This window comes from Terrapene carolina, unplaced genomic scaffold (assembly GCF_002925995.2).
Source record: "Terrapene carolina triunguis isolate 2854851 unplaced genomic scaffold, T_m_triunguis-2.0 Scaffold69, whole genome shotgun sequence".
In the NCBI taxonomy this organism is placed as follows: Eukaryota; Metazoa; Chordata; order Testudines; family Emydidae; genus Terrapene; species Terrapene triunguis.
Window position 1 is genome coordinate 123,585 of NW_020664420.1, and position 24,580 is coordinate 148,164.

General features: G+C 44.2%; 1 protein-coding gene across 1 annotated transcript in view; it reads left to right on the plus strand.

The window, feature by feature from the left end:
* The window catches only part of KIAA1328 (KIAA1328 ortholog), a gene marked incomplete at its 5' end in the record, with an annotated part of 149,770 nt that overhangs the window by 50,082 nt on the left and 75,108 nt on the right, over positions 1–24,580 (plus strand). Inside the window, 2 exons of the mRNA XM_026649214.2 lie at positions 14,489–15,171; positions 21,332–21,433. Coding sequence (XP_026504999.2) covers positions 14,489–15,171; positions 21,332–21,433 — 785 coding nt within the window. The remainder of the gene's footprint in view (positions 1–14,488; positions 15,172–21,331; positions 21,434–24,580) is intronic.

Sequence of the window (24,580 nt, forward strand, 5' to 3'; positions counted from 1 at the left end):
GACATGTATTCCAAGACCCACCGTATATAGGGTGACCAGACATTCCGATAAAATCGGTCTCTGTTTTTCTTTTCTTTTTTTTTGCTCTGCCGGCGGGCACCCCTCCTCCCCCATCTGGTCACCCTAACCGTATATCCCCTCTGCACTGGAGTCAAGTCTCTGGGCGTTTGGTGGGAAGGAACTGAGGGGAGTCGGGGCAGCACTGCCTCATAGCCCGTCCCCTGGCTCTATGAGCACGAGGTGTGAGCGCCGCCTCCTATGGGTACTGCTAGGCAAAATTCTCCAGCTGGGTACGCACACACCTAAATGGAATACACGCCCGTATCATGTATCAAAGAACCACAGTAACCATTTCTTTAAAGTCCACAGGGAGGCCAAGTACCTACCATGTTTCCAATTTAACTGGTTGCAAGAGCTTTATCACTTTTCCTTTGCTTAGCCCATACTCAGAGGGCTAGGCTGTGCACGGTCCTTCCCCCCCATACACTATCCTTTGCCCAGCAATCAAGTTCTGATGAGTTAGTCTTGATCCCATCCTCATTCCAAATTATTTTAGCATCTTTGCAAAATAAAAAGTGCACTTAAAAAGCTTTACTTTTTCTTGTGTGAAACTCTTTGACACTGGCACAATGAGTCAGCCTGTCTTTAACTGAATTACACTGAACTGTCTGCCTCCATGCAATTCTTGTTGTTATTCCTTGGCATAATCGCTACTTGAGGAGCAGAATAGAGGTCAATCAGCTGGAGCCACAGGGGCGCCGAAAGCTAGCCTCAGGATACTCCCTACAAATGTAAGATCAAAAGGGCAGCCACATGAAAATTGCTGTTTACTTTTTATGAATTATTTCCCAGACACAGGATCATTAACCGAATCTAAATGCTGATTGGCTCTATTGCAAAGACATTTTGCTAGAATGCACTCACTTGGGCACAGCTTTCCTATTTATTTTTTTCTTTAAACTGGGGGATTCTCTCCAGCTTTGTCTTTGTGGAATTTCTCTCTTATGTAAATAGCTTTCTACTTTTACCTGTTTCTCTAAAACAAAATCCTTCTGTGTGTGCACGTGTTGCTATTTAAAAGACTTCCGTCTTTCTGGTAGCGTCTGATTCACAGCAAAGAGCTCTCTCGGTCTGTAGCATGTATCCAAATCCAAAGGAACCTGCGGGAGACACCTGCCTTTTGGAGCAAGTTGTAATTTTCGACGAGGTGGGTTTTCTGAATGTACAGTGGTTGCCATTTAAAATTCTGCATTGGGGAAAACTCATGTCCGATATCACTGAGATGTGTATGTGCTGGCAAATACTGCTGTTTTAATGGCAAGTGCAATAGTAACCTTCACACAGCAACGTCTGTCTGCTCATCTCCCCAGAGGTGTTTGGCTTCTATTTAATCACAGTAAAAATGGCTATTTAGAGAGGTCATGGTGCATCTGCCCTTTTGTCTTGTGTTTTGGTCAGAGAGCACAGCTTTGGACCAAATTATGATTGAATTCTGAAGCGCCCAGTAGTAGGTAAGAAGGTCCGGAGCCCATAATATGCTAGATCTGAAATTCCAAGTGTAAATGTGTTTTTTTTATTTTTTTAGGATAATATGAAAAAAGTGAGCTTGCAGGAGTAGATTTGCACATATTTAACACCATTACCATCTACTGAAAAGTAAATTTTGCTGCCCATGCTCCATGCTACTGGGCTTAATGTGCAATCATCAGATGCTGCCTAGGATTTGAACATGGATGCAATCAGGCCTAGGAAGGTAGCCAAAGCAAAATGCCTTACAACTAGTTTGATTCACTATTTGGACATATTCTATGAGATTTTCCAGCTCTTCTTTTTCTATACCGGTAGATACCAATCCACCCTATCCCGCGGCCTCATGTGCCATTGAATAACTCATGAACAGGGGCCAAAAGGGAAATTACAGGTAGGTTGGAGCTAGGAACACCATGGAACAGAGGTGAGATATGTTGGTCTATCTCCCCTGGAGTAACCAGAGAGTTTCTTTGGTTACTCCTTTATGCATAGATGGGTTTGCACTTATTTGGTACATCCTCCTGTTACAGCCATCATTACTCTGTATTCTGGCATTCATTTGAATAACTATAACCATCGAGATTCTGATTAATTTTCAACAGGACTTTCCCACTCCACCTGTCCTTCCTGCTATCTCTTTGAACCTCAGGAAGCATCTAAATCCTTGAAGTGCAATTAAAATGCAGTCTTTGAACAGGTGCAAAAGGAAGCCCATGCATGGGGCAATGGTTCCTCTTCCTGTCATAGTCAGTGACTGAGGAGTGTCAAGTATACGTCTTTACTAATGGTTATCATATGAACTCTTCCCTTTCTCCCCATAGTCTTACCTTTAAAGATAGGTTGCTTCTGGGGCTAGTTTTGAATACCAGGTAAGAGAGGGAAAAGATAATAGGTGGTGAATAGCATATCCAACCTACTATCTGTTTTACTACAGTTCAAATTAGGGACCTATTCTGTATTGTCAGTGTCACAGACCCACTTTTTTTGGTCTGTCCTAATTTTGTTTAAAAGCACATTGCTAAGGACTTTAATGTGTTTTAGATTCAGCGCTTGTAAATTATGCTAAAATCCCTAAGGGAGCCAAAAGAACTTATTAAAACCTTGCAAATGTTTTTGACTGCTGCATTCTATTATTTTCTATTCCGGCAATAGCACAAAGCCCCTGCTGCTGATGGGCGGAGGAACGCAAACCTCCAGGGCCCATTAGACTTAACTTGTTTACTGCATTGATATCTATATGTTAAATGACAAGAGAGTTCAGGTTATTGAATAATTTAAAATTCAGCTCTAATTGGTGTCATATGACCTGGAAAAGGCCATGGATGACGCCAGGAGCATGCTGTGAAATTCTTATAAATAATTCATAAATTAGATCATTCATTTGCCTGGATGTCTTGTTAAATGCAGAAGTTTGTAAGTAATAACTGATGATATAACACCTGTAAGTATTTAGTTCATATGCTGGAAGGTAATCTACCTTGATGATCTTCTAGCAAAACCTGCCAGAGTCTGAGAGTTAATTGCACTAGGGAAAATGCACTACATTTATTTGGGATGGGGCTTTGGCAAAGCATACAGTGCAGATGTTGCATTACGCATTCTCTATAGCTAGACAACTATTCTGTGTATGCCTATGTTAAAAATGCAGCTCATCATTCTGCTGCCCTTATTTCACATGAACTCCAAATGCACTGGGAAATGGTAGTGACCTGCTCTGCTCACAAATAGTATAGTTTTTGAAATATTTATCTAGGTCTTGAACTACTGATTCCTCAGTAAAATAAAGGGCAGGAGTAAAAAATTGAAGTCAGAAGATTGTGATTTTCTGTTTTTATAATGTTGGCAGCACATTGAATGTTAATAGTTAGACCTGGTGCTGTCAAGATTAGTGTGGTGGCATATTTTCCATTATGCAAGCAGGTTCTGTATGGTTGTGTTTTGCAAAGCAAACATGTTTGCTTAATTTTAATGGTCAGACATCACATTGCCCTGTATTGCTAGCATTGTGGCTTAATAGGCACTCTACTCACAATATCTTCAGAGACTGAATTTAAAAGGATCTTTCGCTCTCAATCCTGGTTTTGTATTATTTTTTCTTGGAGCACTGTATTATTGATGACTGCTTTAGTAGCGAGCTTAAGGACAGTTGGCTCATTTAGAACAATAATGTCATTTTTGAGAAGACTAGTTGCATACAGTACTTGCAAAGCTAGAGAGAGGGCAGTATGTTTGTTGTGAATAACGATGAATGCTAAAGGAGCCTGCCAGCAAAGGCTCAAATGCCATTGTGAGTCCAGGTTTCTTGTGCATCTGACTTTCCAGTACAAACACTGCTAGCAAAGAGAACTAACAAAGTTAATCGCAGCATATTTTTGTTGTAGCTTAAATAGAACATGTATAGCCACAGACCTAGTCAAGCTCCCCCTTGCTGGACATTCACCAGGCTGCTGTTTGGATACACACATTGGATCCATGTGCTTTTAAACTCCCTTCCGTCTGGCTCTGCATGGGTTCCAGTCATGGGTGTTTTCTTTGACCTCTAGGCCTAGACTGTCTCTCTGGTACCACTTCTCAGAAGTGAGACCCTGCAGTCAAGCTGACCTAGGCCCCAAGACCAGTGCAGAACCTCCCAAGACTCCTCAATGACTTCCCAAGAGCTCCATCTGCATGGGTACTCTGGTTTATAGTTTAACCCTTCAGGGACATGGGATAGTTGAAGCCAATAAGACAGACTTTTTACAAAAGAATTTCTATACCAATCACTCTTTATTTTAGACAGCACAAGAGATGTACAGATCCATGCAAAATAATGAAACAGCTATACACAGTTCTCTCCATCAGAGTTCTCACCACTCTTGAGTGGGTTTTTTGGGTCTTGGTTGGTGTCTTCTGGGGTTCCCAGGTCTCCTCTGCTGGATCACATTCCTCCAGTTAAGTTTTCTCTTCTTGTTCTGGTTGTTGAGAGAAAGCTGCTCTCTGACCAGCCCTCAGCCTTTTATAACTTCCAGTTCCCACTGCTATGGATCCTCCTGATCAGCCTCAAGTCACCATCCCTCCTACCCCCCAGTTGATCAAGGTCTTCTGTCAGTTGCTCTGCTGTTCGGTTACCATCCACCTGGAGTCCAGACTTGGGAAACTGGTTTTACCTAACATTGTTCTACTAAGGCAAGTCCCATTCCGTTGTTGATGGTCTTTAATGACAGTCTCCTTCAGAGGCAGACACCTAGGTACCAGTGCCCCTTTAACACAAGCAGTATGATGCAAGATTCCAGCAAAAGATAGCCAAAAGGCATATACATAGAGAGTTCAAGAAATCAAATTAGAATTCATACATAGATGGGTTCCACAAACCATCATAGGTGTTCTTTTGCAGTCATATATCATTGCCTATCCATAGCTCTACCTTTGTGGCCAATTTGTGTCTCAGTCCCACCTGTGCAGTCCCACTGAGTTCAATAGGATTACACATGAAAAATGCAGCCCTCCTGGCATCCACACATCATTTCTTTGAATATGGACCATTTGTATTATGCACTTGAATATAGCAATTGTAATCATACATCATTCATGAGGAACACAGCACCTTATCTCCAGCTAGGAAAATAGGCAACTAACCTTTTAAGTTATCTCCCTTATCTATCATAGGTATTAATGCAGACAATCATCATACGATCAAAGCACTTTATAATGATTCATCTTAGACTTTTTGTAATGGAGATTTTAATAAAAGATTGTGCAATAAAAAGAAAAGGTAAAGCTGGACTTCAGTAGATCTTACTCATTTATTTCAAAACTTTCATTTTGTACATTCTTCTAGGGAAATTCTTTCTTAATAACGATTTCAGAGAGTAGTTCCTTTACAAGACTTTATACCGTAGTTAAACTGTGTCTGTAGTTAAAAAAGAGACTGTTAAAATGGCACCAGTTTCTTCCCCACACCTGTTTTCTGAGGCGTGTTTAGAATAATTTCTGTTTTAGTGACAAAAATAAGTGTTTATTACTTTTCATCCCTGCTAGCACTGCAGAGTTGGCACAGCTGAGAGAGTGGAGTATGAGCTGGAGTCTCTTCTGGTTTGCACTTCAGCAGTGTACTTGTTAATTTCATTCCAGTTTCAGAATCTGTATGTAAAGTGTATGTCAGTTATGTTAGTAATGTGTGCCAGTGGCACTCTTCAAGATACCATCCTGCGTAGCAGCACTCGTTTTGGCTGTCTGTAAGGTTCTCTTCATCTTCAAGTAGTATCCCTATGGGTGCTCCACTTCAGGTGTGCATATGCCTTCGATTGGAGATTTTTGTTAGTAGTGTCCATTCGGCCCGAACATGTGCCCTACACATCCTCATGCCCCGCACCAAGGCTGTCTAAGGCTGTGCAGACGAACCGGCCCCACTTCCTTCTCCACTGCCTTGCCCTGAGATGGACCTGTAGCCTGTCCGCTTCCAGCGTGCCTTGTCCTATTAGAATCTTTTCCTTAGTGTTAGTTTATCTTAATAAGTTGTTAGTTAGTTTAGTTTTTAGTGATAGGAATGCCTCCCCCCTGCTTCTCCCATCAGGGAGACTTGCCTTCCTTGGGAGAGCATTCCTGGCTCTCCAGGCTTCAAACGTTGTCTCACTTGCCACAAGTCTATCCCGGTTATTGTTGACCACTTCAGGGGCCTCCGTTGCCTAGGAGAGTTGCACATCCCCCAGGAGTGTAACTTCTGTTTAGCCCTGAAATCTAGGTTCAGAGAGAACTGAGAGATCAAGCTGAGGCGTCTGATGATCGAATGCTCATCAGAGTACACCAATTGCTGGGCAGATCTATTGGCCCAATACTCCCCCATGAAGGAGAAGGCTTCATAGTCCTTTAAAAGACCCGGGAAGAGGGTCTCTGACTCACCTCGTAAGGAGTCTGCTCCATAAAGACCTTGGTCTCCCGCTAAGTCAATGGTCTCAAAATTGTCGACTTCTAGATCCAATACTGTGGAGGCTGAAGGTTCCTCCAGTACCGCCAGGGCCAGAAGCTCCTCCAAGAGAAAACCAAGAAGCTCCTCCAAGAGCAAACACGGCTCTGAGCGAGCCTCAGGATGGACCAAGCATGACAGGGACGGCAAGGAGGGACATTCCTCCAAACAGGTCCCTATCAGATGCACCCCTACCACTGGTACCATATAAATTGAAACATCTATGTCTGGCATCCTCCTTGGAGCCTTCTAACCCTCAGTACCATCTACTTCCAGACAAGTTATCCCATTGGTACCGACATGCCATTCAGTACTCAAAGGACTTAACTGTCGCGGAGGAACCGCAGTCTCCATTGATCATGGGCATCAAGGATCCCTTGGTACTGAGAGTAGTTCAGTCTCTGGACTCTCATTTATCACTGGTACCACCCAATTCACCACCATTATCAACTGGGGCTTCTCCACTGCTCTTTGAGGAGGAGGGTGAAGGGGACTTCCATTCAGCCTCTCCTAGCCACCCTTATAGGAATCCTTTCTGTGTGGGCCACAGAGATAGAGAGGAATCCAGAACAAGACATCACAAGTGGTGAGCGCAACCCTGGGTGCCACCCCTTCCCTGTATGGACCCTCCCCCTGGAATGGTCATATTGGGATTCCCTGGCTGCTTACCAACAGCAATGGTCAAGAGCTCCGAACCTAGCCGATAAGGATAAGGGGGGAGACAGTCTCTACCACCTCAGACCATTCCCCAGCAGGGGGAGACATTTGAGGAACAGGAAGCTAGAGGAGATGAGGAGACTACTTCTCAAACCACTACCGTCTCATCATTCCTGATGAAGCAGGAATGCCTCTTCCACTGTCTATGGCTGATGACGGTAAGCAATTCCAAGACCACATCAAGTGCATGGCAGACTCCTTTAAGATACCACTCAAAGAGGTCAAGGAATTGCAACACAAGTTATTGGATACCCTTCAATTGGCAACATCGATCAGAGTCACTCTTTCAATTAATGAGGTGATCTTGGATTCTGTGGGGGGGCTGGCAAATCCTGAAACAGTGACACGACCTTGCAAGAGTCGGGAACAGGACGATGCCCTGTCACAATGGAGTGCAGTGGAATATCAGAGCTTTCAGTTATAAACTGCTTGAAGTAGTGTTCTTGTCCACTCGTAACACTGCAGAGTCCTGTTCAGTGCGGGACACCTCTACTGAACAGATAAACTCTATGCCCACAAACCATCGAGGACTCATATCTTGAGGAGAAGAATCTTTATGTTGGGATGAAGCACTTGAGAGTGAAGATGAGGGAAGCATGGAACAAGGAGACAATTGAAACAGGTAAGGATACCACACCTGTCTTGGCCACATAGGCACTATCTGGATAACCTTGTCCTTGTCCTGCCTGATCTTGTTCATCACTTTTAGAATCAGAGGGCTGGGGAAAATGTGTAATACAGGCCCTTCATATCTCCAAAAGGTGGCTGAAGTCTGTGTGAGCAGGCCAGGAGTGGATGTTCTGACAGCATAGCAGTGTAAAAGGCACCCCAGGCTAGAGAATTAAGGGGAGACAGCTGTTCAACAGTCCAGACTGTCCAGGGAATGTGTCAGGTATCATTCGAGTTTCATCTGAACCAGACCATACAGTTACCTGGTTTATTTCCCCCAACACCACGCAACTTGGGATGGGAAGCTTCCTTCCATACTTAAGATGACAGATAGGACCAAACTGTTCTGGAAGTCTCCTAGGTTATTTGTCTTCATTGCAGACAGATATAATGGGTCCGCTATTTCTACCCAGAGACTATCAAGGTGGATTTCGAGATGTGTTATCGCTTGCTGTGAGATTGCCAACACCCAGCCTCCTGCTAGGATTCTGGCTGTCTCTATGAGGTCACAGTCAACTTCTATGGCCTTACTTAAGTTGGTCTTAGTTGGTGTTGGTCCTGCTTTGAGCAGGGGATTGGACTAAATGACCTCCTGAGGTCTCTTCCAACCCTAATATTCTATGATTTTATGATTAAGGACACAGTAGTACCTGAAATCTGCAGAACTGCTGTGTGGTCTCCAATACATACTTTCTCCAAACACTTTTCCTTGGTCTGTGCCCCTAAATCTGAGACGGCAGTGAGCAGCTCTGTCTTCTGTCCTAGACTCTATACCGAAGCAACCTCCTCCTGGGGATACTGCTCAGAAGTCACCTGAAATTGAGTGCCCTTAGCGACACTGCTTGAAGAAGGAAAGGTTACTCACCTTGTGCAGTAGGTCTTGGAGATGTGGGTCACTATGAGTACTCAACTACCCACCCTCTTGCCCCTCTGCTTCAGAGTTTCCTTAGTTGGACGTAGCGATAGAGAAGAAACTGAGGGCAGTTCACCCGCACAGTCCTGCATAGCCTCAGTGCAAGGCACAAGGATGTGTAGGGCACATTCGCAGGTTGAACGGACACAGCTAATGAAAATCTCTGATTGAAGGTACATGGGGCGCATGCACACCTGAAGTGGAGCACCAATAGGGACACACATCTTGAAGAACTATAGTTACTACACATGGTGAGTAACCTTTCCATTTCACCTTTCTGCATACTCTACCCAATTAATAGTCTCCTCTGTCTATTTCAAAAAACTTCTAAAAACCCACCTATGGAGTCATGCTTAGGATACAGTCTGTAATGATTATATCACACCGTGTGTTTCTTTTCTTTGTCTTCTAATGTATCATATTGATTAATTTCATTAAAGACAGGCACTGTAGGTGAAATTGAAGTCGATTGGAGTTTTGGGGGAAGTCGATGGGTCCAGGATTTCACCTGTATAAATATATAGATGGTACTAGTTTGTTCTTCAATCATAAAACCGCTAGAATAGTTACTTTGGGGGAAATATACTGTTTTACATAGGAAAAAACTCCCATTGAAGTCAATGGAGATTTGGCTTACATAGGGACTGTAAGATCTGTTTTTATGTTACTTGTTTCACATAAACAACATAAATAACAATATGCCCACTGTATCAGTGTGTGTATATTGCTACTGTAGAGCACATCCACAACTTGTTTTTAAGAGAATTTTGTAGAAATTGCAGACTGTCTGAGTAAGCTGCAACGTGTGTGTGTGTGTGTGTGTGTGTGTGTGTGTGTGTGTGTGATATGTAGGGCTCAGTATTTGTTTATACTTTATTCTGACGCCCTCAGCAGAAATTACAAGGATTACAGTAAGAGATTCATAGTGCTTCCGCACGTTTTCCGTTCTAGCTCTTACAAAATTATGTGAACTGATTTTAGTGTATATTTATTTCTGTGTGGCAGTTTCACATTGGATCAAATCATATTAACTCCATATATCACAAGCAGCAGTTTATCTTTTGTTTGTTTACATTTTAGCTAAGGGAAGGTAGGTCATTAAATAACATACAGAAAGAACGGGAGAGCTCCCGAAATGGGGAAGCAAATCTGTTCCATCACAGCCCGCTGCGGCTGCCATGTCTTCCACAGGCAATATCTGTTTTAAACTCATCTAATAAAAGTACCTAATTCCTCATGTTCACAATGCAGTAGTGAGTGTGTCTTAAAATTCTCTTCCTCTTTCCCTTTGCCACCTTGTCCTGCCCATCACAGGCTGTTCATAGTGTGCCCTGCCCTGATAATCCAGCTCAGGTGCGGATGTCACTCTAGTTTTTAAATGGTTGGTGCCATTCTGCTATAGTTTTCAATTTAAGCATTAACAGAAAATAACATAACTTGCCAAGTTGTTGCTTGATTCCCCCTGCCCATCCCACCCAAAATTAGTTAATTTATCTTACAGGGTTGACCTTGAGTGGCCTTTAAAGCCATGTGAAACTGGAACCGAGACTTCCACCTAATACTATAACCTCTGTCCTCTAGAGAAATTAAAAAACACTACTTGCATTCCGTGATATTAATGAGAATCCCCCGCCCCCCGCAAGCATACGGTAACTGTGAAATAACGGTAAAGTTTCTCTAGCTTGTTATGAAGTATTTAAATGTCAGTGCTATTTCTGAGACCATCAGGGCAGATTTAATGGTGACCAGGGTCAACAAATGCTAACTGGGACCTCCCTTTTAGGGCCTCGAGGGACTTTTAATCGAGTCTCAGTCACGAAGTTAATTTGCAGTGTGGGCCTTTATCCTTAAATCTGCTCCTGGCAATTATTTTATACCATCCCTGTTCATGTGCTGAGATTTCTTAACAAACTTTGGTCCCTTTAGTCAATAAAACAAACTGGTAAAATAAGGAATTCTTGGGGATTTTATTTTTAGGGATCTCCTATTTTTTTCCTTTTCCACTTGGCTCAAAGACTTAAGGAGGGTTGGAGATGGTTCATCAAAACCTCAGAGCTGTGGCCAGGGGGATTGTTTGAGAGCAACTGCATGCGCTCCCAGCCCTGGTCCTGAGGAGTTTGGGAACCAACCCAACTTGCAGTCCTTTTCCCCCAAGAGTGCCCTAAACTCGGTAAGGTGAGAAGTGAGATGTTACTCCTGAGGGAATTCTATGCCAAAAAATTAAATATTCTGTGCACAATATTTTAAAATTCTGCAAAATTCTCCATGTTTTATTTGTCAAAATAACACAATATAATCATACCATTTTAAATGATTTGCTGACAAGTATTTTGAAATAAATTACCAAAATAATTGAAAATGGTGTGATTATATTGTTATTGTGTTTGTGTTATTTTGACAATTAAAATATACACAACTTTGCAGAATTTTAATTTTTTGGTGGAGAATTCCCTCAAGAGTACCAAGGTTCGGTGTGGCACAATCTGGGTGAGGGCAGCTTGGTGCGGGGTCTGGGTCCAGGGGGGAATCTGGATGCACAGTGGGTTGGTGAGGGGTTTGGGGTGCAGGGGGAATGGGACTCTGCAGGGGAGTCCAGGTGAAGGTGGTTAGGGCTCAGTGGGGAGGGCTGTAGGAGTGGGGCTTGGTGGAGTGGGGGGGTCAGGGTGCAGCTGGTTGGAGCTCAGTGGGTGGGGGTCTGGATGTGGGGGGCTCCTGATGCAGAGGGTGAGGCTCAGCAGGGTGAGGTTTGGGGGGCTCAGTGGGGACTTCTGGGTGCAGGGGACTCCTGATGTGGAGGGGGCTCAGTGGGGGGGATTCCGCGTGGGTGGGGGGAGGGGTCACTGTACAAGGAGCTGCTCCACCTGTCTGCCCAACCCCTGTGCATTCAGACCTCTCCACACTCAACAGCCCCCCTCGCTGAGCCAAACCTCCTGCCCCCCCAAGCCCCTCTCTCTCTCTCTCTCTCACACACACACACACACACACACACACACACACACACACACACACACACACACACACACACACACACACACACACACACACACACCTCTACACGCAGTGCAGAGCTTCCTACAGCCAGGGGAACTTTCTGGGTCTTGATCTGACCCAGCCCCAGATGGAAGAGGGAGGGAGTTCTCCATCTCCCACCCCCCCAGCTGGGACTAACGTCCCTGGGCGGCCAGGGCCTCCCCAGACCCCCCTCCCACCAGTGATTTACCTCTTCCCCCCTACAGCTTCCCAAACAGATGTGTCCGAGCTGTCCAGCTGCTGGGGAGGGGGTGAGTGAGTACTGGTGCAGCTTCTCTTTGCTTCTCCATTTTCTGCAAGGTAGCAAAGGGACTCTGCAGGGGTGGGGGTGCATTTTCTGCTGTGCCGCAATTGCGCGGAATTTCCCATGAACAGATGTGTAACATGTAGCTACAGGATTATTTTATGGTCTTTTCTCTTATATCCCTTAACATCTTGCACCCCATCTTTTATTTGTTGCCAGAAATCCCTTTCTGTGTGGTGTCTAATTTAGATTATAAAGGACTTTTCAGCTTGGAAAAGAGGAGACTAAGGGGGGATATGATAGAGGTATATAAAATCATGAGTGATGTAGAGAAAGTAAATAAGGAAAAGTTATTTACTTGTTCCCATAATACAAGAACTAGGGGCCACCAAATGAAATTAATGGGCAGCAGGTTTAAAACAAATAAAAGGAAGCACACATTCAGCTTGTGGAACTCCTTGCCTGAGGAGGTTGTGAAGGCTAGGACTATAACAGCATTTAAAAGAGAACTGGATAAATTCATGGAGGTTAAGTCCGTTAATGGATATTAGCCAGGATGGGTAAGGAAGGGTGTCCCTAGCCTCTGTTTGTCAGGGGGTGGAGATGGATGGCAGGAGAGAGATCACTTGATCATTGCCTGTTGGGTTCACTCCCTCTGGGGCACCTGGCATTGGCCACTGTCAGTAGACAGGATACTGGGCTAGATGGACCTTTGGTCTAACCCAGTACGGCCGTTCTTATGTCCTTGGGACATGGGAGTGTGTTTTTATTTGTCTGTAAAATCATCATGCACAGCGATGGCACCAAACAAATAATAACGAACAACTCCTGATTGCCTTCTGGCAGCATGTTGAATTCTGGTAGGTTGCCCTGCCGGCCCCTCTGACTTCTGAAATATTTTAATGTCCTGCACTTTTCACCCAGTCCTAGCATCAGACTTTTCTTGCACATTTAGTGCTGACATTAATGCAGATGCCTCCAATTCATTGGGTTTCATGGGGCAAAACATGGCATGTGCGGCTTTCAATCATATGGTGAAGAGTAAATTTTTGTAAAAACAAAACTGAAAATAATCAAATATCAGTATTTAGGGGATAATCTACATTATTTTATTTTCTCTGAGGCCTACAAGAAACTCAATATGAAGGAGCTGAGGGGCAGTCAAATAGAGTTGATATGTTGGTTTATATAAAGAATGTAAATAATGCATACAAAAACTGTACATAGTTGGATTAGATTCCTCTTCATCTCTTTGTATGTTGCTTGCATTCTTAAATCTAAGCTCTTTGGGGCAGAGATTGTCTCCCAGTGCATATGGACAGCAGCTAATCCATTGTGTGTGTTACAAGAATACAAATTGTAATTTTCTGTCCATCAGTGACCACCAAATTTCAGCTTGCTTGCTGCTGCTAAAGTGGTTTGTTTATCTTTAACAAACCTGGCTTCTGCAATTAAACACAATTAAATCTTTGACAAAGAGCCTGAGGGCCGAAACAGAGTTTAAATGCAATATGTTACTGAAATTAACGCACACATCTAGGAAAAGAGCTCTGAGTGCGTGATTCACTGCTGTTCTGATGTGCACAGCAACACAAATGCTTAACTGCCGAGACAAACCGCAGTGCAAGGATACGCCAGGATATAAGCAGGATTTTGATGTCCCTTACATAATAGCCATGAATATAACACACCCACTACGAGTTCACTTTTCATTGGGATGACAAATGTGAATTACAACTGCTTTCTTTCTGCAGAGTTTTATCAGAGTATAATCGCTTGCCCAACTTAATTGAAAAATCACTTACATTTATAGCTGAATTTAAACATGTTTTTTTATTTAAATGACAGCTTTTGAAGTAGAACCATATTTTAACGGAAAGTGGTCGGTTTTTATCTGTGTTTCTGTAAAGACATTTCAAAAACTCTCATCAAATTTCCGGCGGTAAGTAATATCCCATTCAGCGCAAGGTGAAATGTTTTACATCAAATCTCCTGCTGTGTAATGGCCAATCAAAGAGTATTTATAGTGGCTGAATGGATTTTTTGGCTCGGCATTCAAAATTAAACATTTTCATACATTAACATTTAATGTTTTTTGCCACTCTTCAAGTTGATTTTATGTAACCCTAGATACTCACAACTACTTGGTACTCTGAAGCTACTTGTTTATGCTGAGGATCCTGCAGACAGTAGTTTCATATTTATTGTACTTGTGTAGACTGATTGAAATGTAGATTTGATAGCAGGCTTATCTCTGCCTTTTGATAAACATTATATGAGTCTTGCTAGATGTCCATCAGCACAATGCATCGAATCTTCCAGTACTGGTATGACAACTTTACTCTGTGAACTGATGAAGAGAAGCAAATTTGGCTAAGGAACAATACAATTTAACATTCTCTGTTACATTTTGAAAGATGATAGCTTGTTTCTCTTATTGTAGGTGTCCAACAAGAAGAGTCCGTGCCAGCTACCACCTTTGGAACTGGATGGTTCTTATTTAAGTATAGTTAGACCACAAACTTTATACAAGAACAATAAAGCATCACAGTCTGGAAGTCCAGCCCTGTTTTCAGTACCTCCGCACTGTAGAAATAATCATGCTCATGGGACCACAGCCCACTACAACCAACAGGAGGTTCTGAATGAATGTCCAGTGGAAAATGGCTTGCACAGAAAATGTAACAATATGATGCTGTCAGCAAAGGAAAGGGGCCCATACCACACACAAATGGCTCCTGATGTGGGCCAGAGAATGAGTGAATTTCAGAACACTTGTCCTCACCAAATGAGTCAGTGGGCTTGTATGCAGCCAGGAAGCTTGGAGAACATTCAGGATAGCCAAAAGGTCAGCCATGTACCCAAAAGACATTCTGGGCCGCTTCATGAAACCTGTGATTACTCTAGGCTTTCTCGAGTTTCTGGGATGAATGACAGTGTGGACTCTGGATCAAAAGAAACAGAGCGTAGTAAAAGGCTGTCTGAGGAAAGAAGACAGCAGCTTCTGCTGCAGAAAATGGAGCTGGAAGTTGAAAAGGAACGTCTCCAGCAATTGCTTGCTAAACAGGAAGCAAAACTACTTCTGAAGCAGCAACAGCTACACCAATCCAGGCTGGATTACAGTAGGTGAGTTTGTGAGGTTTATAGATAGAGGATAATTGTTAGTGTATAAGGAATTTCTGTGGTACCTAACACTTACATGGAGCATTGAGAAACACAGAGTAATACCTCCTTTGTGCCTTGAAGAACTTGGAATTTAAACTAGGCAATACTATAACCACGAGACTAGACATGGGACAACAGTTAAGGTAAAGAAGAGTGTGAGGACTGTTGGTCTAGAATAAGATAGGGAAATTGATGGAAGAAATTATCTTTGAGGAGGGATTTGAAAGAGGAGAGAGCGCATTAGAAGACTAGAACAAGGAGTTCAAGGTGTAGGAACAGCATCATAGAAGGTGCCAAAATCATGAGTGGGAGAAAGACAGAATGAGCAGAAAGGTGCTAGATAAGACAAAGGAAGCAGGAAGAGTAGTAGAGGGGAATGAGAGCTGTGTGTATAGACTTGAGTGCTAATGCTTTACTCAGCTGTACAGACATAAGGGAAGATGTGGTTCTTTGCTCAAGGGACTATGACGTAAATCAGATTTGGACGATACAGAGACACAAAACCCCAACTGAGAGTCCAGTCTTGAATTCTGGGTGGTGTTTGATGAAAGGTTACCTGAAAAAAAGTGGGTTTAAACAGGGAGGTTGTTTTATGGAAGGTAAAGAAGAGAGGCCCTAGAGAATGAGGGGCCCCATGAAAAAAGGCACGGAAATAAGTGGAAAGAAGATACAAGACAGGTTGTTGGGATGAAGCATGGGAGGTGCTTAAGCAGTGGAAGGGTTAGTGGGGAGGAGGAAATAAGAACAGCGATGTAGGCGGGTCAGAATTGTGTAGCGTCGTGAGCTGAAAATGAGATGCTTTCACTTGATGTAGAAGGTGAGAGCTTGCCCTGAAAGATATTTGTGTAAGGGTTTGACAGAGTGGTGGTAAGGGAAGACACATTTAGCAGCAACATTTTATATAGACTGGCAGCGGGGAGAGGATAGAGGAGGTGTATTGAAACCACAGAAGAAAAAGTTGCCCTAGAAAGAGGAGAGAGGACTCAGTTGAATACAAGGATTTTAGTGGAAGGGAGAGGGAGGAATGGATGGAGTTTAGCAGTCTTGTACAGGAAACAGCAAGAGGATTTGATGAGAGCTTTGATGTAGATATTATTTTAAAAGCGTCACTGACAAGGGGATCCCACAAGATTATGAATTACATGATCTGCATCCCACGCATGTATTTTCTTCTTTCTCTCCAACCCCACAACTGCTTTTCAAGTTTTAAAAGGGAATATTATAGCTGAAGGAGTTTTTTGCCTGTATAAACTGTACTCTGCTAAGTAACTTTCTCTGCTGCTTTTGTATGTAATGTGCAATCCAAAAATTAAATTGTATTTAGTTAGTTTTCACATGCCTATTTGATCGGAGGCAGTCACAATTGTCCGTGCGTTGGTGTGACAAGGCGCTCCACTCACCACTAGGATGGCACCTCCTCCTGGTCACTCTGGGGAATAGCTCGTGAGGTTGATGCCCCTTCCCACGTTTGCACCGTCTTTCCACCTCTCTGTCTTGGTTTGTGGCCCCCTCTCTTACTCCATGAGCTGCCTCTTTGTGACTTAGCCCTCCAGCCAGGTCACCAAATGGTTTTCCCCTTCCAGGGTTGGAAAGTCTTTCCTCTCAAGCAGTCCTAGGCAGTCTTCCTCATAGTGCCACTCCCTTAATGGTTGGCAGGGGAACCCAGATCCACCCTCTGCTCCGGGTTCTGGCTCAGGGACCCTGTAGACAGCAGTCAAGGCCTATTCGCTTCTAGACCTTAGGGTATGTCTACACTACAGGATTAATCCGAATTTCGATAATTCGAATTTGGGAAACAGGTTGTATAAATTCGATTGTGCGCGGCCACACTAAGCACCTTAATTCGGTTTTTAACCACATTAATTCGGTGGTGTGCGGCCACACTACCCCATTAATTTAAACACAGTAATTCGGTGGTGTGCGGCCACACTAACCCTAATTCGAATTTACAAAATCGATTTAGGCTCTACTCCGTTCGTCGAGGTGGAGTACAGAAATCGATTTAAAGGGCCCTTTAATTCGAATTAACTGGCTCTGTAGTGTGGACGGGTGAAGGGTTAATTCGGATTAACGCTGCTAAATCCGAATTAATCCCGTAGTGTAGACCAGGCCTTAGTGTCTTTCCCTGAGCCTTGTCCTACCTTCCTGGCTTAGAATCATCATAGAATCATAGAATATCAGGGTTGGAAGGGACCTCAGGAGGTCATCTAGTCCAACCCCCTGCTCAAAGCTATCCCCAACTAAATTTCCCCCCTCTCTGGGTTTGCCAGCCCAAATGCACCTCCCTTCTCTCAGGGAATGACTGCAGACTCTCCCATCAGCCCCCTCTATTTCCAATTTCCTGTCTTTATAGTCCCAGCCCAGATCATTCCTCCTCAGTTGGGCTTCCTCACTCAGTCTTGGGTTTACTTGGCCACCTGATTCCCCTCAGCTGTGGCCTGTTGGGTTAATTAGCCCCCTTCCCCATCTGCATTAACCCTTACCAGGCAAGTGTGGGGTAAACATCTCATCACAGTTGGAAATGACTGAGTTCACAAAAGTTTATAACTTCAGGTGAGAAGTAAGTAGGAACAGATGTATTCTTAAGAACATAAGAAAAGCCATACAGGGTCAGACTAATGGTCCATCTAGCCAGGTATCCTGTCTTCCAACAGTGGCCAATGCCAGGTGCTTCAGAAGGAATGAGCAGAACAGGGAATCATCAAGTGATCCATGCCTTGTCACCCATTCCCAGCTTCTGGCAAACAGAGGATAGGGACACTTCAGAGCATGGTTTTGTATTCCTGCCCATCCTGGCTAATAGCCATTGGCTATCCTCCATGAACGTATCTAGTTCTTTTTTGAACGCTGTTATAGTCTTGGCCTTCACAACATCCTCTTGCAAAGAGTTCCATAGGTTGACTGTGCGTTGTGTGAAGAAATACTTCCTTTTGTTTATTTTAAACCTGCTGCCTATTAATTTCATTTGGTGACCCCTAGTTCTTGTGTTATTAGAAGGAGTAAATAACACTTCCTTATTTACTTTCTCTACACTAGTTATGATTTTATAGTCCTCTATCATATCTCCCCTTTGTCATCTCTTTTCCAAGCTGAGAAGTCCCAGTCTTGGTAATCTTTCCTCATACGGAAGCTGTTCCATACCCCTAATCATTTGTATTGCCCTTTTCTATACCTCTTCCGATTCCAATCTATCTTTTTTTGAAACAGGGTGACCAGATCTGCACGCAGTATTCAAGATGTGGGCGTTACCATGGATTTATATAGAGGCAATATGATATGTTCTGTCTTATCTATCCCTTTCCTAATGATTCCCAACATTCTGTTCGCTTTTTGACTGCAGCTGCACTCTGAGTGGATGTTTTCAGAGAACTCTCTACAATGACTCCAAGATCTCTTTCTTGAGTGGTAACAGCTAATTTAGACCCCATCATTTTATATGTATGGTTGGGATTATATTTTCCAGTGTACATTACTTTTCATTTATCAACATTGAATTTCATCTGCCATTTTGTTGCCCAGTCACCCAGTTTTGTTAGACCCCTTTGTAACTCTTTGCAGTCTGCTTTGGACTTAACTATCTTGAGTAGTTTTGTATCATTTGCAAATGTTTCCACCTCACTGTTTACCCCTTTTTCCAGATCATTTATGAATATATTGAACAGGATTTGTCCCAGTACAGACCCCTGGGAGACACCATTATTTACTTCTCTCCATTCTGAAAACTGACCATTTAATCTTCAAATATCCTATTTCTATGCATATGTCCCACTAATAAAAAGTAAGTAGAATATAAAGGAGACACAGGCAGAGTTGCTTTTAAAATGAATGTTTTCAGAGTCTTCTGAGAGGCATTGGCTGCCCAACAAAAGGACTTTTAAATATCTCTGTAATGATGTCATTCTTGTTGCTGTAATTGCACCTATTTTAACCAGTTTCTCCCGAGAAGATTTCAAGTTCTGCAAAGCTGTAATTGCTAGAAAAAAGTACAAAGGAGGTTCCATAAGTGAATAGTCTGAGTCTTGAAAATATCTTCCATTACCTCTTCCTAGAGGTGCAGATGCTTGTACATTTGCCATCTCATCTTCAAATAAGGCACCTACACTGTAGTAATCTTGAATGTAAGAGGTTTTCTTGCAATCTCTTTAGAGTTAAATACAATTGAACTATCTACATCAAATATCTGCACATGCCTAATATTTACAGGTATCCTTCTCAAATGTCCCCTTTCCTGTTTTAGTTTTAGCTTTGTAATTCTCCTCTTTGGTCTACTTGCTAACCACAGAATTGCTTCTAAGGTCTACAGATGACAAAGATTTGTTTACTTAAGCATTCAAATACACCTTGCTAAATTGTCAGGCAGACTCACCAAGGAAGGAACTTAACCTATTCACTCATCTTTTACCATCATGAGGATAGTAAAAGACAGACAAACAAAACCAGCTAATGCTAATTTATTTGGCTCTCTCTCAATGGGTAGAATTGTGCGGGGCTGGATTAGGCTCATTCTGAGGTGCTAGAGGTGTCGTCATTTAAATGAGAAGGAAAAAAGGTCCTGACCACTTGCACTAGTTAGTGGCTCTTAAAATGCCCATATATCTTTTTGCAAGGGCAGGAGTTAGCCCTTTTTTCATGGCCCAATTCTAACATAATTGCTTTCTGTTTCCCTAAATTCCCTCCTGTAGTTTCAAATGGGCTCAGTATTCTTCAATCCCATGTGCTCTGCCTGTCACTTTTCACACCAGAGGTGACTGCATTTCATTGGTGGGGGAAATGACTCTGTAGCAAGGCAGGGCACTCACCGGCACGGTGCCTCCTGCTGGTCCATCCGGGAATTAGCTCATCCAGCTCCAGAGCACCCTCTATGGGCCAGTGTCTCGCTCTCTGTTATCTGCCCCTGTTGTCTCCACCACCTCTGGCCCCGTGTCCCTCTGTGACCCCGGTGCCCCTTACCTTGGGGTGCTGCCCCATGGCAGTGTCCCCACACTCTGGGTTTCCCCTCCCACGGGAACCCTCAACCCCCTATACCCACCTCGCTTCAGTGGCTACTGCCGGTCGTCATCTAGCTCCTTCTCTCAGGGGCAAACTTCAGTCTGTAATGGCCACTCATCACTGGCAAGGGGGTTGGAACTGCTGCCTTTTCTTGCCCTGGCTGCCTCCCTGCAGCCCCAGTACCTCCTCAGGCCTTTGCCACAAGGCCTCAGCCTGGGAGGTCGCCAGGCCAGAGCTCCCCGGCTCAGCCTGCCCCTTCCCGGTATGCTCTGTCCAAGGTACCCCTGTCTCTAGTCTGGAGCAAGACTAACTTCCTTTTCCCCAGGAGCCCTTCTTATACTGGCCCAGTCGGGCCCTGATTGGCTGCCTCAAGCCCTCTTGTGATTGGCTCCCCGGGGCAGCCTTTTCCCGGGGCTGTTTTTTTAACCCCTTCCAAACCGGAGCAGGGTGACTGCCCTGCTACAGACTCCTCTAGGTATGTTTAATTATACTTCAGGGCAGCCCAAAATTACACCGGCTTGAGGTGCAGAATGGGCCATCTTCAGTCCTGGCTCAGTGACAGGTTTAAGGTCCTTTCTGTTACTATCCATGAGGGCCAGAAATTGGATCTTTATAATAATAGAAAGGGAAACTTACCTGCATGCTATTTTCTATCTTGATTCAAACAAAGGAGAGGATACTCAGATAAAGAAGGAACGTCATCTGTTGAGACCAGCAGTTGCCTGGGACTGCATCACCATATTAAAGATGGAGAACAGCTGCAATCTCCTATATTTTATGCAGCTTTCATGCCGCCCTTGAGCTCTTGCCAGGTGCTAGGGCATCCCTTAGTGTGGCCAAGCATGAATATTTTTCATAGTTTTTCTCATATTTCTCAAGAGAGCAAGTCTTTGAAATCAGTAGAATTAAAGAATTTTTGTCAACCGCAGCCCTCAGAAACAAAGGCAGCAGGTGGAAGCTATTTTCCCCCAAACTGAGGGGTGTGAGGGAGAAAATGGAGAGGTATTGTGAAAGCTTCTCTGTATAATGTGCTCTGATCAGAGTTCACCCTTTTGTGTGTGTTGGGGGTGGAGGTGGCTGCAGTTACAATAGCTTCCCCAGGATGTAAAGCTAACTAACTCCACCTTTCCAGATTTAAGGGCCAAGTTTTTGATTCAGAAGTGGTCACTGATGAAGCACCAGGCGGGCCAGGAGGACCAACCCTTATGACGAATGGCACTGGCATGGGGCTAAGGTAATCTCTCTCATTTTCTTTTAACCATTAGCAAGTACTTCTAAGTGTTGGTGTATTTTCTTCCTTCTCAAAAAGATGATGTTGGCTGCCACATGCATATTTTTGGTCTGTACTTCTATTTGATTTGGGTTAAATGCTGCCAACCAGGAACGACCTCATGAAATAGTCTAGATTGGTCTCTAGCAAATTTATTCATAACAAAAAGAAAGGGTGGTCTTGTGGTTAAAGCACTTGACAGAGACTCGGGAGAGCTGGCTTCAGCTCTCTGCTCTGTTGCTGACTTTGTGTGTGACCTTGGATCATGCTGCAGGGCTATAAAATTGTAGGCTGGAGCCCAGACTCTGGAACCCTCCTCCATCAAGGGGTCCCAGAGCCTGTATGTCTACACTGCAATTTTATAGCCCCGCACCCCAAGCCATCTGACACAGGCCATCCAGGAGTGTTTTAATGCAGTGTAGATATACCCTGAGTCTCTCTGTGCCTCAGTTCCTCATCTTTATAATAGAAATAATGCTATCCTTTGTTGTCTTGTCTTTTTAGATTGTAAGCTGTTCAGGCCAAGGACTGTCTTGCTAGGTGTTTGTACAGTGCCTAGCACAATGGGACCTTGATCTCAATTGGGGCCTCTAAACACTACTGGAATTCATATAATTAATAATTGTAGATAGCTGTGGCATTTCCCTGTGACTGGAGGAAGTCTACAAGGGCACATGTGGTCCATCTCCATCTTAATGGCACTTCTGGATCACCTGGCCTTTCCTCACTCCCATTCTAAGCAGGAAAATCTCTTTTGCTTCTAAAACCGTTCCCGGATACAATTCCCCTCTCTGGTCTCTGACCTGACTGACAGTGCAGTGTCCTGCCAGAGGTTAGTCAGTTTGGCATTGTATATCTTTTGGCCCTGAGGCGTTGGTCAAAGGCTGTGTGTAAGATCTCTTCTCAGCAAAGCAGGAAGGAGAGAATAAAAAAGTATACAGGCCTCTCAGTGCAAAAGAAAACCTCTCTCACTGTTTAGGGTGCTAAAGCAAACTGCTAGACAAGAACTCTAGGTGTCAGAAGTGTCTTCTTAGCGGTCAGTCCTCTCCTCCTACCTCCACACATTGACTAGACATTGTAGATTAATAAGGGTAGACCCAGGCTCAGCAGTGTGTTGGCTCATCCCCGCCCCGACTGAGAAAACCGAGAGGACTGCTGCTTGCCAGGAGCTAGGATTCACGATGTGACGGAGAGACTGCCGAGACTCATCAAGCCCTCGGATTGCTACCCCTTCCTGCTTCTCCACGTGGGCACCAATGATACTGCCAAGAATGACCTTGAGCGGATCACTGCAGACTACGTGGCTCTGGGAAGAAGGATAAAGGAGTTTGAGGCACAAGTGGTGTTCTCGTCCATCCTCCCTGTGCAGGGAAAAGGCCTGGGTAGAGACTGTCGAATTGTGGAAGTCAATGAATGGCTACGCAGGTGGTGTCGGAGAGAAGGCTTTGGATTCTTCGACCATGGGATGGTGTTCCGAGAAGGAGGAGTGCTAGGCAGAGACGGGCTCCACCTAATGAAGAGAGGGAAGAACATCTTCGCAAGCAGGCTGGCTAACCTAGTGAGGAGGGCTTTAAACTAGGTTCACCGGGGAAGGAGACCAAAGCCCTGAGGTAAGTGGGGAAATGGGATACCGGGAGGAAGCACGAGCAGGAGAGTGAAAGAGGGGAGGACTCCTGTCTCAGACTGAGAAAGTGGGACAATCAGCAAGTTATCTTAAGTGCCTATACACAAATGCAAGAAGCTTGGGAAACAAGCAGGGAGAACTGGAAGTCCTGGCACAGTCAAGGAACTATGATGTCATTGGAATAACAGAGACTTGGTGGGATAACTCACATGACTGGAGTACTGTCATGGATGGATATAAACTGTTCAGGAAGGACAGGCAGGGCAGAAAAGGTGGGGGAGTTGCATTGTATGTAAGAGAGGAGTATGAATGCTCAGAGCTCCGGTATGAAACTGCAGAAAAACCTGAGAGTCTCTGGATTAAGTTTAGAAGTGTGAACAACAAGGGTGATGTCGTGGTGGGAGTCTGCTATAGACCACCAGACCAGGGGGATGAGGTGGACAAGGCTTTCTTCCGGCAACTAGCACAAGTTACTAGATTGCAGGCCCTGGTTCTCATGGGAGACTTTAGTCACCCTGATATCTGCTGGGAGAGCAATACAGCGGTGCACAGACAATCCAGGAAGTTTTTGGAAAGTGTAGGGGACAATTTCCTGGTACAAGTGCTTGAGGAACCAACTAGGGGCAGAACTCTTCTAGACCTGCTGCTCACAAACCGGGAAGAATTAGTAGGGGAAGCAAAAGTGGATGGGAACCTGGGAGGCAGTGACCATGAGATGGTCGAGTTCAGGATCCTGACACAAGGAAGAAAGGAGAGCAGCAGAATACGGACCCTGGACTTCAGAAAAGCAGACTTTGACTCCCTCAGGGAACTGATGGGCAGGATCCCCTGGGAGAATAACATGAGGGGGAAAGGAGTCCAGGAGAGCTGGCTGTATTTTAAAGAATCCTTATTGAGGTTGCAGGAAAAAAACATCCCGATGTGTAGAAAGAATAGTAAATATGGCAGGCGACCAGCTTGGCTAAACAGTGAAATCCTTGCTGATCTTAAACGCAAAAAAGAAGCTTACAAGAAGTGGAAGATCGGACAAATGACCAGGGAGGAGTATAAAAATATTGCTCAGGCATGTAGGAGTGAAATCAGGAAGGCCAAATCACACTTGGAGTTGCAGCTAGCAAGAGATGTTAAGAGTAACAAGAAGGGTTTCTTCTGGTATGTTAGCAACAAGAAGAAAGTCAAGGAAAGTGTGGGCCCCTTACTGAATGAGGGAGGCAACCTAGTGACCGAGGATGTGGAAAAAGCTAATGTACTCAATGCTTTTTTTCTCTGTCTTCACGAACAAGGTCAGCTCCCAGACTGCTGCACTGGGCAGCACAGTATGGGGAGAAGGTGACCAGCCCTATGTGGAGAAAGAAGTGGTTCAGGACTATTTAGAAAAACTGGACGAGCACAAGTCCATGGGGCCAGATGTGCTGCATCCAAGGGTGCTAAAGGAGTTGGCGGATATGATTGCAGAGCCATTGGCCATTATCTTTGAAAACTCATGG